Raw genomic sequence first — 19,544 nt, forward strand, 5'->3', positions numbered from 1 at the left:
GCAAAAGAGACATAAGCATTGGCAATTATCAGAGATTTGGCCAATCACCATTAGATCAGACTGCAGACATGTAAAAACCAGAAGCGAGTAGCATACATAGATACATTATTCCAAACCAACGAGTCTTGCGTATACCAGAATACATAAATTACAGTTACATCCGAAACATCGATGCTACTCCCAGCGCTTAGCCACATAAAGGCCCTGAAACAAAAAGAAAACAGTTTTACCATAATGCAAGACCACGAAAAGAAACATTATTTCTTAATTAATTTTTTTAAAAAGAAAAAGAAAAGCAAGTGCAGGTGTTTCAACTACGATGCGCGCGCGCGCGCACATTCTTCATCATGCATGCCACAATGCAATGATAAGAATTCAACCATAAACATGAGGAATGCGCATCCCCAAATACGCAATTAGCAGCGGCACCAAATATTTCTTTCACCTTAAGATTGATGACCACAGAAACTTGGAAAAATGATAACCTAGTTAATCATGTAATCATTCTGATTATATGTAAAGAATGCCGAGTTCAAAAAACTACGACTGAAATCAACTCAAAATCTCACGTCAGATTCCTTCAATGCCATAGAAAGGTCAGCAGTAACTCCCCATAAAGTAACATCAGGATATTATAAAGCTTCTACATATCATGGGGCATATTTGTAACAGTACAACAAAGTATGCTTGTTGCAGTCAACTTCCCCAATGCATTCAGTAAAGTGCCTCCAGCTAGATACTAAGAAAAACTAATTAACAGTAGACCCTTAGGTGTATAGGTTATAGCCTTCTAGGGCCTGAAGAATAAAACTTAATAATATGAACATCCACACATTCCAGGGCAATAGAAATCCACTAAAACGGTGTCAACGTTTCCTTATCTTGCCAAGCACTCAACAGCTACCATGACTTGATTTAAAAAAGGGAAAGAATTGTCCTAGAAGCAGGGACACTGATATGAACTTGACAAGCACACAGCGTCCTGCCTCATATATTATGAGGCCACAATCACACTAAATATCATCCCATCAACTTGCCCGGTTCAATTACCACAAACACAATGATGAACTATAGTCTATAACTACAAAAGCAAGCCAATAACTTGAAAAAGACAACTACCAACAATAGTTTAATCTTTTTTGTTCCCTCTCGGGGCCCCAGCCCTGGCATAATCAAATAAATATCACTTCTGAGCACGCGAAAAGTTTTAACAAATAAATATAATTTCTGAGATGTAATTTTAACGACAAAGATAAATTCGAAGTCACATACAATATGTCCAGAAGCAAAATAATGGAAACACTGCAATTGTTCTAACAAAAAAAAAAATTGTCGAAGCCCTCAATGCACAGTATTAACCATTGGAATCAAACTGATCAAAGAGTTCCGCAAAATAAAATTGACTTGTTCTATTATCGGTCAATGATCCGACAAACGGGGCTTACAAACATATTTGCGCCTACGGAAGTTCCAGTATCACTGATCATCGACTTCCTAAACATAAACACAACAATTATGAAGAAACTCAAAGTTCACCATAACGAAATAGTTCACACAACATAAAACTTTTCAATTGTCGCATTAAGACCCACGACACAGAACAGAGACAGGACAATTAAGCGAAAGAAAATATGAGAAAACGAATGCAAAGAAAAAAACACCTCAATTGTAGTATAGTTCGAGGCCCATGCCATCGTGAATCTCGTAATCTTTCAGGGTGATATGATCCTTGTAAATGGTGTACCACTTCTGAATGCGAATTTTGTCAGCTCTGGTGCCCGTCTGCGCCGCCACCAGCTTCTTCAGGTCGCCTATTGTGTCATCGTCGTTGCATTTCACCCTCACCTTCTTACCCAATCGATCGTTTAACACGACCTCGATCATCTTCGACTCAGTCGCCAAGCCTGAAACCCTAATTCCCAATAATTTGAGATCGACGAAATACAAGACGGCTCCAAAGCAACGCCTGGCATTTATATAGCGAGGAGGAGTTTTAGATTTTTCAGGATTCCTTGCGTAGCGGGTTTCATGACATTCTTTCGGCCAACTTGTGAAGTGGGCTTTAGAGTCGGTGGCACAGGCCCAAGATATGGTGCGACACTATTTTGACCTTGCCTCGTCACACCCGACCGCTTCGGATGATATTTTCTCCAAAGAAGTATACAACCGTTCATTTAAGATTAAAAACAAATTATTTATCGATGATTTAAAGATTTTGTAAGAAAATATTTATCTTATAAAATTTTATAAAAAATAAATATTATTTTATATTACATTATAATAATAAAAATAATTATGAATTAATTACTTTTTATATTTTATGCTATTTTTATTGATCATTTTTTTATAAAATAATTTATTATTTTTTTTTTAAAAAAATTTTTATAATATCTTCATGTCTCCTGATTTTTTTACAATATTTTCTTTCGTCAACTACATCAGGTTATTTTAAAAAACTATGCAAGGTAACATATTAGAATAATCAAAAATAAATTTTTTTAAATTCTAATTATTTTTAAAAATTTAAAAAATCATAATAAAAATTCATAAAATATTTTTTTAAAAAATTATTTTTTTCATATAAAAAGCTCCAACAAATGGGCTCATAATAGGTATCATCATACCTTAGATTGTTGTTGATAATAACAGTATTTTATAATAAATATTTGAATTAATCTAGATAGGAGATGATGATATCTCCAATTTTACAACAATAATTAGCAATATAATTAAAAAATGGTAAATTTTAATTTCACTCACCGTGATTTTTGTCAAAAAAATACAGTCGTCGTAAACTTCTGTATACCTTATATTATTTTCTCTTTTATATTGGTATATCCTTAGTCTCCATACTTGAAATACGATATGTGTCATTAATTTTATTTCTCATTTATCTTCAATTTATGATATTGCTCATATTGGGTATGCGAGTATAATTGATACGATTATTATTCTTAAAGATAAACTACCAATCATAATTCACTTAAATATGTAATTTTATTTGTAAATATAAATTCTCAAATAATGTTTACAATTTATTAAACTCAGTAAGCATAATGTCTGTGTATCGTTACTAAAAAATATTGTTAACACTTAAACTGACATCTGAAAAATATCAATATATAAACACATATTTGTGTTTATATCGTCGTCTTCCATTTTTGTCCCCCCATTTCTGTGATGCCGGTGTCCTTTATATCAAGAACCTCATTGCATCAATCCCACGATTAAGTTATGGAACCTGTGTATGAGAAGAAAACTCGAAATATAATAAAGAAAACGAAAACAGAGACTTAACTGAAAAGCGAAAATTTTATTGCACATTCAAATTATAAAATACACTACACAACTAACTTTTTTTTTTTAATAAAACAAGCTACAAACTTTTTGGAAAATCACTCCAAGGTCTCTTGCAGGGATTCCAATTAAATGCTATGAAATGTGCAAAATACCCTCTGTAACAGTCACACCCCTCTGTAACTGCAAAATACCATTGAGTCAAGTGACTCAATGGTACCAGGTTCAGCCTCAACTTCGCTATGTAGGAGAGGTTGGAAGATCGAACCTGGGAAGGCTCCCTTAGCGCAGCGGGTGCGGGGAATAACTCCTGAACTACCAGGAGAAAGCCGGCTTGGTTGCCGTGAGGTGGTTGCGGCCCAGTCCACCACTCGCAGCAGTGGGCTCGGGGGGGTGTGACTGTTACAAAGAACTTCGCCGACATGACAATGAAACTCAAAACAAAAGGAAAAGAAGAAATAGGAGAAGAACCTCACGACTTTTTCTAAAGAGAGAAAATTCTCCTCTACCATATGTAATTTTAGATATTTAATATTTGACATTACATATAACTAAGTTCATTTACTTTTTAATAATAACATATTTAAAAATATTTTTATTTTATTTTTGTCAAACTAAAAACTATGCATAATTAAATTTGAGCTATATAGGCTAGCACCTTAGAGAGAAAGAGAGCGCGCTCTAAATCATGTGGCATTCAAAGATTTTTGAATTTATTTTAGAATTGAATATTTTGAATTTTGTCATTACATTCTAAATTTTTAAAAATTAAAATTTTTTATATCAATGTATTCTATATTTTTAATCCACTTTTTAAAAAATTTTAATTTTAAGTTTCATTTTTCCCTAAAATTATTAAATTAGTCATAAAAATATTCACAAGAAAATATATATGCATTTTTGTCATTATACATTTAAACTAGTTTTTGAATTAAATCATTTAAATAAATTTTATTTTGTCTAACTGACTCTTGAAAAAAATATTCAAACATCAATTACGTTGAAGTCGTGAACTTTTTTTTTTTTTCCTAATATCAATTTGCTAAACCTCAGTTGGGTCCTACTCCCTTCGTCCCGATATATAAGAGGTCTTCTGTAACCTTTTTTTAGTTCCTAAATATAAGAGGTTGTTAGCATATTTTTTAATAAATGGACCATTATACCCTTATTAAATTGGAAAGAAAAAAAAGATAAGTACTCCTACTAATTTACTTTAAACAAAGATTCATTTTTTATTTACAACAATTAGGGGTAAAATTAAAGTATTATTGTGCTTTTAATTAGATAGCTAACTTTTATTGGTTTGTGTAATTTGGTTAAAAACATTTTATATCCGCCAATAGATGGAGTAACTGATCTGACTCATTTATTACACATTTTTCCATGCTAATTAGACTATTAATTATGTGTTATTATCTCAAAGTGCACAGATATTGTATTGAAATTGAAAATTTGCCTAAGTGCTTAGATTTTGTGCAATAGGAGTATTTTGATCAAAAAATAAACTTTTTAAAAATATATAACAAAAATTGACAAAGTATATTTCAGGTGCAAAAAAAGAGTGATCGGATTAGCTTTTACAAGTTTATTTTAGTTTGAGAGTAATTAAATAGAAGTTAACACTTTTTATGACTTTTTCAAATGTGTTCATTTAACTTAATTTTGGGCTTGCATATGTTTATGAATTTTGGATAGCTTTGTGTACCCATTACTTTGACAATAATTTTTCCTTTCTAAATATGAATGCAATGTTGCACTTTAATTAGATTTTAAGACATCACATTCTATTAAATTGAATATTTTGTAATATAGGTGAGATGTGCACATGTGTATTAATTAGGCATGCATGTCTAAGCTTCACGGAGGGAGATGCTGACTAGGAGCCATTTGCTACAGTTGGAGGGAGTATACCCAGATAAATTGTTGATTATGCATGGGGTTAAATTGATACATTTTAAAATCATCTACAAGCTAATGAGAACATGCCACTTTGTAAGTCTCTTTTATGTGATTTGAATCCAATTACATTTTTATTTTATTTTCTTTTATTTTAATTAATTAAGAGCTGAATCAAAACCATTCTACATGTCATTTTGAAGACAAAATGACATCAAAGCTCATTCCCATTTTATTCTCTTATTTTTTTCTCGCTTGTTCATAAGTTCTTCACTTTTTCCTTCATCAAACCTCTTAGTCACCTTCATTTTCTCCACAATTTCCCATACAAATCACAAAACACACACCATTCTCTCCCTCTTTGTTAGCTAGTCCAAACCCCCGCACTTTTCCATAGTCATGGATTTTAGCCAAGATGAGAAGATGATGAAGACCATGGAGATAAGGATGAGAGGTTAGGCACCTTAGAGAAATCATAGAGAGAGGAAGATGAATCATGAATCATGAGCTCTATACAACTAAGCTTTTCTAAATTCCTAACTCTTCTCTTTTAACTTGATGATTAGATACCTTAGTTAATGATTTAATTATCATGGCTTTATAATTCTAATTTTAATTTAGTTCTTGTGTAAAGAGAATATGATTGTGACATTGAATTCTCTCTCATTTATTCGTGGTAAGGTTCAGCCACCCTTGTGAATTATATATAATCTTGTATTTTTCATTTGATAAATGGCTTGCTTTGATTTCACATAGTCTTGTGAGGTTGATACTTGGCACTAGCATAGTTTTACATAGTCTTGTGATTGCTCAATTTTTGCTTTGGCCATGGCACTTGGGAGGGAGATTTAATTATCACACTTGTCAATACTTGCACTAACTGGGGAAATGAACTAAGGGATTTAATCCAAGACTTAAGAAATTGAATTAGTTCAGTTAGATGGTTTATGATAGTTGTTTTAGGCTCAATATAATTCGATTAAGGGCAGTTTTAAAGCATTAATTGGCTTGATCATCAATAAGATAAGGTTTTAACATCAACAAATCGCTAAGGTTTCAATTCTTTAAAAAGGAATTTCAATCCACTCAGTTTAGCCTAGATTTTATTGTTTGTTTAATATGTTTTTAATTCGAACAACATTAACTACTTAATGTGCATATTCTCCATTGACAAGTCATACAACATGAATAACAACTACCTTATATACCATTTATTATTAAATTCTATTTTACCAACCTTGTCTCTCTAAGTTTAATATGTATGTATATATGTGTGTATGCAACTTCTATAGTTTAGTGATTCATATTCTTTTTGGGAGCTATGTGGTTTTGGATTCTAATACCTCCGAGACCATCTTCCCTAAAACTATTTCATTACTAGTTGTAACATCCTGATTTTTTTTAGATTAAAAAAATTATGAAATTTAAGTTTTTATTAAAAAAAGATAATAATAGGAATTTATATTATTTGAGATTATTCAAAAATAATAATATAGTTAGACATTTAATTATGAATTAAAAACTTAGGTTTAAAATTATATAAGAAATATTTAGTTAAGATATAAAGTTTAAGATTTAAAATATATAAATAATTTTTTTTGGTGTGTGTGTGTGAGTTAAAAAAAAAAGAGAAAAGAAAGTTAAAAAAAAAGGGGGAGGGCGGTTTAGTCCCATATCGATTAGATGTGGGAAGGTGAGGCGCCTCCTCACATATAAAAGCAAAAGGCGCAGGCGTGAGGAGACGCAGGAGGAAGCAAAAGAAAAAGAAACTTTTGCAATTTGTAAAAATTGTAACTAATGACCCAAGATGTAATTTGTAAAAAATTGCAAGTAATGGCCTAAAAGTTTGAATAATTAAATTTAAACATATAGTTTTTTTAATATAATTGTGGGACCCACAATCTTATTTTTACATTATTTTTCTCTCTTCCTCTCACGTTGCTCGACGTTTTCTCGCAAGGGGGGATTATTTTCTTTTTCTTCAAGTATGCTCCAACTTTCTTGTTTAGATTAGCATTTAAAAAAATTATTTAATTATAAAATTAATTTTATAGTTATTTTCTAAATAGTATTAGCTTTCTAGTGATATAATTATTTTGTAGAATAGAGCAAATATTTTGATTAGAATTTTCTATAGGATAATTAATCTGATGATGTGATTGATTAAAAATATAGGTTGAAGTTCTTAGGGATATAATAAATATTATAAAATATTTTTTTGAGGTTGAAACTCATGTTTAAAAATTTTTGAGTTAAACTCTAGATCTATATGGTTGAATTTATGTTGAATCTGAGATGTAGGGATGAACCTCTAATTATTAAATATTTATTTAAGTATGTATAGGTATTTTTGAGGTTATAGAAAGGTGATTTGAGGCTTCAGGATAATTTTTAAATTTTTAATTTATTTTTGAATGAATTTTTAGAATATAAAAAAGATGAAATTGTGATACTAGAAGTGATTTGAGGCTTAAAAATAGTCTATTAGGGTACGAAAATTTTAGAAAATAATTTACAAAGTTAAATGAGGCATAAATCTTAAATTAGTGTTAATATGGATTATAGATCTAAGACTTTCTAACTCTTTAAATTAGAGTTATTTATTTTAATGTAAAATTAATATATAGTATTATGAAATAACTATGTAGATTGTGTTGACAAAGATAGTGGTGAAAGAGGAGTTGTGAAGGGGAACTTATTATTCAAAACACAAGGTAACCATTATTAATGTGATGTGATGAGTGTGTTTGTGAATGGTTATGTGTTGTTTTGTTGTTTGGAAAAATTATGAATTATTGAAAATAAATACTGTTATATACTTGTTTGAAATTATTGCCTAGTGGGTCAAAAATTTATTTTTGTTTATCATGATGAGATATTATTATTTGGATATATTCCTGTTTGGATATTTGAATGATGCATGACTTGTCAGGGTATTTTAATATATGGTGTTAATGGAAATTTTTGTTCGGTTAATTATTACCATGTGGTAAGCCCTCATTGGACCTAATGAGTGGCGTGTCGCTTGGTCCAACTCACCTTTGGCCGGATGATTTGGCATCCGAGCATGGCGAAAGGAGGATATAAGGTACAGTCATGCAATTAAATACTTGTTCGGTTTGTTTGAAAATATTGTTCGGTTAAATGTTTTGTGTGCCCACTTAACAATCGCATGATTAGTTACATCTGCATGCATCGTTACATATTAATTTTTGGTTACTGGGACTTTTAAGTCTCATTCCCCGTGGTTAACATTTTTACAGGAGCGAGTCCGGTCGAGAAAGCACCAAAGGCGTAACTTTTACGTTGCTTCTCATTTTATATTATACAATGTATCTTGTGCCAACCTAGGACATACCTTATTTTGACAACATGTAAACTCTAATCTTTTTTATTAAATGCATTTATATGACCAAGAGGATTATGTTTGTCCCTCTTGATTCATGACCTGATTTAAATATCATGCTATGAGGATTCTGTCTATCCCTCATGGTTCTAATTGCTTTTTGAGATATTTTAAAACCTGTGGTATATTGTCTTGGATGTACCATGATAGAAATTTTTCTACCATAATAAGAGTATGATAAGGGTTCAATGAAAAAAAATAATTTATTGAATTAATAATTTACAAAAAATCGGTTTGTAGTTTTGAGGGTGTTACACTAGTGCCGGAGCTCTGGCGATAAGTAGTGGGAAGCTTTTTGTTTTAAAGTAAAATAAGAGTATTTTAGTAATTTAATATAAAATATATTTAAAATAATATATTTAAAATTTGAGAATATTTTATGTATTTTATGAAACTTCTTTTTAAATGGAATTCCTACAAAGAACCTTGGAATGATTTTCCCCACTTTTTCATTCTTTATACCTTTTTATACTCCACTATTCTTGTTATTTCTCTTTCCTCTCTTCCCCTTTTCATTCCCCCTCCCTTAACCTCTCTTTTTTATCTTTATGCTTACTTGCTATATGATTGACTATATAACTAGCCAAGTTCCTAGTCTATAGAAAAAAGCATCTTGGCTTTCAAATACAAATTTATAACTAAGAATCATAATTAAATAATAAACATTAATCTTGATGTGGAGGCTACTCCCAGTAATTTCTATTATTTTTTCTTATTTCTTCATTTAGTCGATTTGGTCCAAAAGTTAGTGAAAGTTTTAACATAAATCAACTCCACCTTTGTATTTTATGTCCTGATTAGACATTAGCCTCTTGCTTCATTGTTATTAAATTGCTAATCAAGGAGAAAAGGTTTGTTTAGAAGATGCTTCCAAAAACCAAGTTATTGAACAATTTTGATTAATTAGTACTGACACTAAACCAAATGAGTGTGACGCATATAATAGTGGTTTGAGTTCCCTTAAACATCATTTCAAAATTTGATTTCTAGAAGTGTATATAAAAAGCATTGCTTGGAAGAGAAAAACCTCTCAAATAACGCTTTAATTTCTTGAGGGATTAATCTCTTAGCTATCAGTTGTGGGAATACATTAATTAAAAAAAGGCAATGATGTTAGAATTCTTATATTAAGTATATTTAAGGATAATATACTCCATTAAAATAACATAAGCCTTTTGGTTAGATACTTTCTAAACTTATATATTTATGATTGGTCTTCCAATTTTTAGATGTGTGATTTTCTTTTATCTTCTAATAAATGACATTAAGATATTTTGGATTCGAGCTGCAAGCATACATCCAAACAAAAAAGGATCCAACTAATTCCTTATTTCTTACTAAGTAAAATAGAAAATAGAGCTGCTAATAAACATGAATGTAAGACCCATATCATGAAATAAAATATAGGCTTTCATAATTATTGAGCCTAATAATAAGTGCGGGCTTTAGCCCCTTTAGCCTAGTTAGCAAATAGTTTGTTATTTGTGTATGTATATATATAGGTTTAGATCAGGGAATTAAGTGCGAGATAATTATTGTATTATTTTTAGTTCAATGATAATTTTTTGTCCAATTTATCTTTGAACTTCAAGTTTAATATGGTAACAGAGCCAACCAGGTTGGGCTTTGCTCTCTACGTGTCGGGTTAGTGGTTAACTTGAATTGAGGTTCAAGATCTAGTTTCTTGAAACCCTATTAGTGATGTTCTTAGACCATGCACATATCCAAGATTCATTTTCTTCCTCATCGTCACACATCTAGTCGTCGAATCATTCTTCCTTATCCTTGTGAACAGATCGCTCTTCCTCCGCATCATCAAGATCTGATCAGCATCTCTATACCTCATCATCACAATTTGATCAACGTCCTTATATCGCTCTCCTTATCTAGATCATCTCTAAATATTTATCTCGTCTCCATCTAGATCGGGCAAGTCTACGCATTCTAAATGGGTGGTGAACACAAAGGTCTGCCCAATATTGATTTCCAACATCCCCTCTATTTGTACCCTTCAGACACACAAGCTGTGACTCTTGTTCCAAATCTATTAATCAGTTTTACCAATTATCTGAGCTGGAGTCAAGCGATGCGGATTGCTTTATTAGAGAAGAACAAGCTAGGGTTTATTGGTGGTTATTGTAAACATGAAGCTCGACTAGATTCATACAAATCTCAGTGGGATTGATGTAACGTAATGATGCTATCTTGGATTATTAATTTAGTTGATAAAGAGCTCTTAAATGGTCTCACCTTCTCCAAATCTTCAACTGTGTTTTGGATGGATTTAAAGGAGCATTTTGATAAGTGAGATGTGGCCAAGATTTTTAGTTTTCATCGAGCTATTCATACCCTGAGCCAGGAGACCATCACAGTATCTCAGTATTATTCTAAATTTTTTTGGATGAACACACCAATGTCATTATTATTCCTATATGCCAGTATCAAACTTCATGTGAATATGCTTGTATCATTCAAGATCAAAAGTTGTTTCAGTTTTTAATTGGCTTAAATGAATCCTATCTGCAAGTGCGGAGTCATATCCTCCTTTTAAGTCCCTTCCCATGAATCAACTAGGCTTATGCTATGGTTTCCCAAGAAAAGGAGTAATGACTACTTAGTATTACATCCACTCCTTTCCCTTTTAGTGAAACTACAATTATAGTAGCAAGAGGTAGTGGCAATGGGTGAAAGGGATGTAGTTAAGGAAGAGGTAGAGGCACTAGCATAGATAAGTGTTAACGGGGACATACCTGTGATAATTGCTACTAGATAATAGGTTTCCTGCCTCATTTTTGCAATAATTGAACAGAAAAGTCTCAGGAAGGACAAGTTAATCAGATGATGTCTTCTGAGACAGGAACTGCACTAGGAACTTCCTCTTCCATGGGTAATGTAGTGACCCCTGCTCTCACTTAGCAATAATATGAGCAAATCCTTCAACTTCTTAAGAAGGAATTAAATGATGGTTCTATGGGAATGGCAGGAAATACTATATGTTTGTGTGACTATCTTAATTCTAAATTTTTTCAACATCAATGGTCATTGGATTCTAGGGCATCACATTATGTCATTAGCAGTTTAGATTTTTTACATGATTATAAACTATATTCGAGACCCATTAAGAGAATTAGGATTCCTAATAGGCAACTCTTAACTGTTACTTATGTTAGGACTATTTGGTCGTCTGATAACATAACTCTCACTAGTGTTTTGTATGAACTTGGATTGCATTTCAATCTTATTTTTGTATCTTAATTAACTAGTGATGCATTTTGTGTTATATCATTCTATCTTAAGATTTGTACTATGTAGGACATGAAGAGTGGAAGGATTATGGAGATTGGTAAGCTCTATAATAGGTTATACATGTTGAAGGTTAATTTGAAGAATGAAACATCGTTGGTTTCTCATAGTAATGAAAACATTAATATAGGTAATAAATGACATTGTTGATTAGGACATGCCTCTTTTTGTTCTCTTAAACATGTGGATTCTATAAGGAATGATGTTGTTGTTGTTGACCTAAATAATTGTGATGTTTGCATTCAAGCTAGGCAACCTTGATTACCTTTTCTATTAAGTAATACCAAATCTGATACTTTGTTTTAATTACTACACATGGATGTATGGAGTCCCTATAAAGAAACTACACGCCAAGGTTTTAATTTTTTTAACTACTATTGATGATTTCTCCCGTGGAATATGGGTAATATTGTTGAAACATAAGAGTGAGGCACACAATCATATAAGGATTTTTTTAAAATTACCTACATAATTAGTTTAATGCCTATGTTAAAATCATACGTTCTGACAATGAAACATAATTTATTAACTAAGAAAATAAAGTCTTGTTTGAAGCAAAAGGAATCATTTATCAGACATCATGTCCTTATACACTTGAACAAAATGGTGTGGTAGAACGAATACATAGACACATTTTAGAAGTTGCTAGAAGTTTGCTCTTTCAGTCTGGAGTTCTATTAAAATTAGGGGAAATGTGTGAAAACTGATGTTTATTTAGTTAATAGAACCTTTAGTAAACTTTTGAATTTGAAAACTTATTTTGAATTGATTCATCATATTGTACCATCTCTAAATCATTTAAAAATATTTGGGTGCCTTACTTTTGCCTCCAAATTGCATAACTTGGATAAATTTCAACCAAAATCAAAACCATGTATATTTTTAGGATATCCAAGGACAAGTACAAGTTATCTATTATATAATTTGAAAGCTAAATCTTTGATGGTGAGTAGGCATGTTGTTTTCATAGAAAATAAGTTTCCTTTCAAAGACAAAATGGTTACAAATTAAGGGGGAGAAGTATTTCAGAAACTAGAGCCCTTTATATATGAATATGAATCAGGTTCACAAGAAGAGGCATCACAACAAAGTCAAGTTAGACTGGAACACACACAATAGCAAATCGAATAGCCAGGGGAGGAACAAATGACATTGTGATAAATGATAATTTTACATATTTTTATCCTTTTAATTTAGACTTTTAAATATTTATTTGAGGCTAATTAAGTTTAATTAGATATTATTTGATTTTTTTAGCCAATATTCAGTTTTGGGATTTTAACTAACTAAATCTTTGATTTTAAAATATAAATAATATCTCTAATTTTTGCACAGGTGCTATTTAATTTTATTTTATTTGTGCAGATTTTCTAGATTCAATTTGAAAGATATTGATAGAGAATATTTTGGATAAGAAGAATATGGGCATGCTTGGAGATCAAATCAAGAATTAAATCTTCAAAATTTTGTTTATATTTATCTTGGGTATTTTAGTGTAGTTTTCATTTAGGGTTATTTAAGGTAGTTTTATTTTTTTTATTAAATTATTAAGTTTCAAGTTGGAAGAGGTGTACGAACACAGCACAATACATATATATAAAGCAAGCCGCACGCACAGGGAGAAGGAACCATTCAAGCTAAAAAGGGAATAGCACGCACAGAAGGACGCACAGGAGGAGAAAAATCGCGATTTTTTGACGGAGAAGAGAAGAAAGGACAACGATCGCAGTTCAATTTTTTTCCTTCAATACAGGCGATGGCCTCTCTTATTTTTATCTCATATTTTTTATTTTTAATTCTATAGATAGCTAATTTTTTTTAGTGTGATCAATTATAAACCATGATCCTAAATTTTAATCAGAGTCCTTAATATTTAGAGAAGATTTTATTCTAGCTTTATTTCAATTTGCTCTTCTTCTTCCTACCTCTAAATTTTATGCTTTAATTACTATTAATGATTAGAGTAGCTTTATTGCATAATTTTTGAGTTATAAATTTTATCTGAGGTTTTACTTGCTATAATCGATTGATATAGCATTATAAGAGTAATTTGGCCTAACTTGGGTGATTATCCATGCTTTGTTTCTGGTATGGCTAACATAGAACAGTTGTTAGGTTGTGGGTTAAAGGAGATCTCAATTAATCTATAACTTAATCTCTTGTTTAATTCTTGAATGATGATTTAAGAAATATATAATAAAATCAGAATAATAAAGGTAAATAAAATTAATTTAAATTGTGGGCGAGGAAAATTAAATTTAGGTGATTGGATTGTGATTGATTGCACTGCTTGTTCTTGATAATTTTCTCAATTGAATTTTCTTTATTTATCTAATTTTAATTTAGATTTTTTTAATTTCATTATAAAACCCCCCATTTTTTTAGTTTTTCATAATCATAATTTAAATAGTTACTCTATTGACTCTTAGAGAGACGACCTAGGTTGCGCTTTACTGTAAAATCTAGTTTTTATTAATTTTGGTGCTATTCGACAGTAGTGTCACATTGCCTCAAGGCGTAGAACAACCAAAGTAACAACATCCAGTTCAAACACTTTCATTTAAGTCCACAAGACAATGAAAGGCCCCGAGGTGGTTAAAAGATTATGAGTGCACTAGCTTATGAGATTCAGATACAAGTAGGAATAGAGATATAGAGTCTATCTAACAGGTAATAATATTAAAGGGAGCATCTATTTTATATCTCATACAAGCTTACTTATCTTATTCTAATATATCTTCTTTTATCAATATTTCCTCTCATGTGCTAATTCTATTTCTGAACCAGGATCCTATGAGGAAATGATTAAAGATCCAAGACGGGTCCAATCTATGAAGAATGAGATTCAAGCTTTAGAAGCTAATCACGCTTGGGATATAGTAGAGCTACCTCAAGGGAAGAAGCCTATAGGATGCAAATGGGTCTTTAAAGTTAAATATAAAGCTGATAGAAATTTAAACAAGCTGAAAGCAAGACTTGTCGCTAAAGGATACAACTAAAAGGAGGGGATCGACTATTTTGAGACATTTTCTCCAGTCTTTAAAATGGTCACCTTAAGAGTTGTTTTAAAAATGTCTATTATATATTGATGGCCTCTCTTCCAGATGGATGTACACAATGCATTTCTTCAAGGAGATCTTGATGAAGACATCTTCATGACTGTACCATAAGGGTTTGAACAATCTAAACCTAATAGAGTATGCAAGCTTTTTAAGTCCTTGTATGGACTGAAACAAGCTTCTAGATAGTGGAATGTCAAACTAACTAAGGCTTTAGTTGCAGGTAGTTTCAAGCATAGTAGGAAGGATTGCTCTCTCTGTATGAAAGGAAAGGGGGAGAAAATAGTTATTGTAATTGTCTATGTTGATTATTTGGTCATTACTGAAAATAGTTTAGAGGAGATAAATAAAGTTAAAACCACTTGCATGACAATTTTAAATTAAAAATCTAGGGATTTTGAGGTATTTTTTAAGTCCAGAAATTGCTAAATCTAATAAAGTTATAGTCTTAAATCAAAGAAAATATGTGTTAGATTTACTTGTTGATACAGGTTGAGTGCTGTAAAATTGTTTCCTACTCGTATGGAGCAAAACTTGCATTTGAAATATGATATTTAGGTTAACAAGAGGAGAACTTGCAAGAAAATTAAGAAACAGAAATAGAAACCTAATTATTTTTTGAATGATCCTAATTCTGATAAACAACTTATTAGGAGATCATTGTATCTTACTTTGACTCGGGCTTATATTTGTTTTCCTATCCAGGTGCTTAGTCAATTCATGCAAAAGCCTAAGCAATCTCATATGGATGCTTCATTACGAGTAGTTAATATTTAAAAGGGAATCTCACCCTTAAGATACTGATATCTTCAACAAATATATGGAGCCGACAGCATTTTGTGACTCTAATTAGGAAAGTTGCTCTGATTCTGGAGGTCAATAACTAGATATATAATGAAATGGGTGATTCACTTGTGTCCTGAAAATCTAAGAAGCAGACTACTGTGTCTAGATCCTCTAAAGAGGTCGAGTACTAGGCCTTGGCCACTGTTACCACAGAGGTAGTATAGATTATAAGTCTGATGACAGATCTGGGTATTCATCAACTGGGACCGACAGAGATTCACTGTGATAGTAAGGCTGCTATTCATATAGCGATCAATTCAGAGTTCTATGAATGTATAAAGCATATTAAGATAGACTGGCATTTTGTAAGGGAGAAGGTTCAATAGAAGCTAATTAGGCAGCAGCATGTGAGATCATATAATCAATAAGCTAACATTTTGACTAAGGCACTTAGAGGAGACGCACACAAGTATCTAATGAACAAGTTAGGAGTTTTTGATTTGCACAACTCCAACTTAAGGGGGAGTATTGAGCCCAATAATAAGTGTGGGCTTCAACCCCTTCAACCCAGTTAGCAAATAGTTTGTTATTCCTGTATGTATATATATAGGTTTAGATCAGGGGATTAAGTGCGAGACAATTATTGTATTATTTTTAGTTCATTTTATTTTTGAACTTCAAGATTCAATAACAATTTTACTATATAGTAAAGTATATTATTTTATTGTTCATCTACAGTTGGATGAACAGTAAAATGGTATCTTATTTATTTTTGAAAATATTTACATATAAAAAGTATAGATGGGATTCATTGTTAAAAAAAAAAAGGTATAAGATTTGCAATAAAACAAATTCATAGTAAAATGCTCTTAAAAATGAAATCCATAAAAAAAAATCACAGGTATATGAGGCTTACCATTTTTCGCTTTAAAATAACAGTGGATTTGGGACTTATATTTTGTTGCTTGTATCTTGTATAATATATATATACATATATATATAAGATAATAAATTATAAAATAAAATGAAAACTAATGGCAAATCATGAAAAAAATATGGTTTATTATAGCACGTCTCATTTTCTTAAGGAGATACATGGGCAAACAAATTCTACAAGAGAATAAGATAATTATATTTTAATTTTCAGGAGGTGAGAAATTTTAAAAATAATAATATTTTTGTCAAATTTTAATTTATATGAGGCAAGAAGTGATGGATCCAGAAATACTTATTGTGAGGAAAATTTTCTTATTTAGTTAACTATGAAAGGTAGAACATAACAGAAAGTTTATTTTTCAACATGACTTCAAAAATTTCCCATCACGTTAATAAAAGAAATTTGGCCAAAAGAATCGAAGAAAGAACACGAGTGTAGGACCCGCAAACATCTTTAGACGACGTACTCTAACGAAAAAAATTTATTATTTGATGGAGACGTTGGGTGTTGCAGTCGCAGACATGGCTAATTTCTTACTAGATGAATAATGTTTGAATATTATTAAAAAAATGTATATTTAATATCTAATTATATTTTTTATTTATAAAAATTTTACTTTTAATTTTTTTATATAAGCCAAATCACATTTTTTTATAAGTATTATTAAAAAATTTTTAAATTATTCTTCATAATTTTATTATCAACAATTATAAGAAATGATTAATGAAGACTTGACTAACATAGTTAATAAAAAATATTTTAGTTTATTTGTTATTTTCATATATATAATTAATATAGTTAATCAATTTCCTTAACTCGTGTGATATAATTTTTATCTTTTACAAATAGAAACAAAGAGAGTGTACTTCAAACATGATTACATTAATAAAAGAATACCTTAAAAAATAAAAAAATTATTATTTATATATTAAATATGTATAATAAAAAAATTTGAAATAGAGAATAAATTTTATTTTTATCTTTCAAATATTAAAATATTCCTGTACATGGTCACAGGACCAATAGAATGAATAGTAACAATAGTGCTAATCATTTTTAAAAGAAATATATAATTTTTAGCTTTTTATGTTTAACTTTTTTTTTCATTTTGCTTACAACATTCAAGAGTACCTCACAAATATCACAACATGCATTTTTTAAAAATATTTTTTTATTACTCTCTCTATTTTTGAGGGGTTGGATATCTAAAAATATAAAAATTTTTAATTTTTTAAAATGTAATCATTATCTTTTTTTAAGTTATTCTTATTGAATAACTCACTCTATGTTTATTTTAGAGGACATTCCTATTAAATAGAAATAAATATGAAAAGATGGAGTTAGTTTAAAATAAATAACTATAAAAACAAGTAACTAATTTATCAAAAGATGAGATTTGATTAAAAATATTTTATATTTTTTAATGAAGGAAGTATATTTTAATAATATCATATTGGGATATTTTAATTTGTGTAATTAAATATGTGTAGGGTTAATGACAAATTGTTAAATAGTAATGATAACAAGTTGTTGATACTTTTGTGTAAAATTTTTCCCTAACAATTTAGCCCTTTCTGAAAGAAAAAATATATACACGCATGTATACAAACATGTTAATACCGTGTTTAAATTTAGGACTTTTTTTAAGAGAGGAGGATGATATACTACTGGAACAATTAGTTTGACATCATGTTATTACTTACTAGGAGTATCATGTTAGTATTTTGAAATTCTTAATTTAGAAAAATTTGGCAGAAGTTAAAATGTGTCAGAGTGTTAATTTCGTTGTCAAAATACTCATTTTATTAATAATATCATCAAGAATTAATTAGTGGTTTAGCAATTGATGAGTGGTGCCTGACTCATTTATTATGAGAATAAAATACATTTAATAAAAATATTTATTTTTTTTAAATAAAATAAAAAACTCATATGAAATTATCTTAGAATAAAATAGAACGATAATATATTCCCTTCATTAAAAAATATAAAGTATTTTTGAAAGGTTGGATGTTTTAAAATATTAATATTTTTAACTTTTAAAATATAATCATTATTTTTAAAAAAATAACTTTATTAAATAATTACTTTATAATTATTTTAGGATTAAATACTCTATTAAATAAAAATAAAAATGAGAAAATAGAATTATTTAAAAATATATAATATTTTATTAAGAAGTGAGATTTAATTAAAAATATTTATATTATTTTTTGAATGAAAAGTATCACTCATTTAATTAAATTTCTAAAAAGTGTGATAGATGCCTATTCATCGCACGAGGCTAAATCAAATTTATTTAATTTAAGATGAAATATAGTAGGTTAGAGTGTTATGGTGGCATAGTCTCAACTCTCACAGCATCCTCCTGTAAAAGCTAGCTAGAGAGAGACGCTTTGACCCTCCTTATTCCAGGGGATTAAGTTCTACAATAAGAAGTGCTTGTTGGATAAGCTTACATAATTAATTATGTCAATTCAAACCCTGCTTTGAAAAAAAAAAAACACTCTCCTTTCTTCAAAAATTGATTTTGGTCCTGAAATTTTGTTTGGACGCGTGCTGACCTACTTTCAATTTTCAATTTTGGCTGTTCAGCCTTTATTATTTTGTCAAAATTGTGAAATTATCAAATATACCTGCAGAGGTTTGGCAAAACATCAATTATAGAAAATAATATTAAAACATAATTACATTATAATATAATTAATTATAATTAAAATAAATTATATTAATCAATTTTTAATAATCATTTACTTCAATGAAAGTCAAACACACCCTGATTTTGTAATGAAGAGCTTTTATTGGACACAAGGCCTTTCTATAAAACAAATAATAGGATTTGAGACAAATAATTGGATAT

General features: G+C 29.9%; 1 protein-coding gene across 1 annotated transcript; it reads right to left on the reverse strand.

Annotated features, from left to right (window-relative positions):
* Positions 1-18: 18 nt before the first annotated feature.
* LOC129301238 (ubiquitin-like protein 5) lies at positions 19-1,949 on the reverse strand. The gene is made up of 2 exons (XM_054939810.1): positions 1,662-1,949; positions 19-204 (listed from the first exon to the last, which is right to left on the reverse strand). Exon 1 carries the CDS (start codon positions 1,882-1,884, stop codon positions 1,663-1,665), a length of 222 nt encoding a protein of 73 aa, XP_054795785.1. The 5' UTR covers positions 1,885-1,949; the 3' UTR covers positions 19-204; position 1,662.
* Positions 1,950-19,544: the final 17,595 nt, after the last annotated feature.

This window comes from Prosopis cineraria, unplaced genomic scaffold, assembly GCF_029017545.1.
Source record: "Prosopis cineraria cultivar Desert tree isolate PC_DT_omini unplaced genomic scaffold, ASM2901754v1 PC1976, whole genome shotgun sequence".
NCBI lineage: Eukaryota > Viridiplantae > Streptophyta > Magnoliopsida > Fabales > Fabaceae > Prosopis > Prosopis cineraria.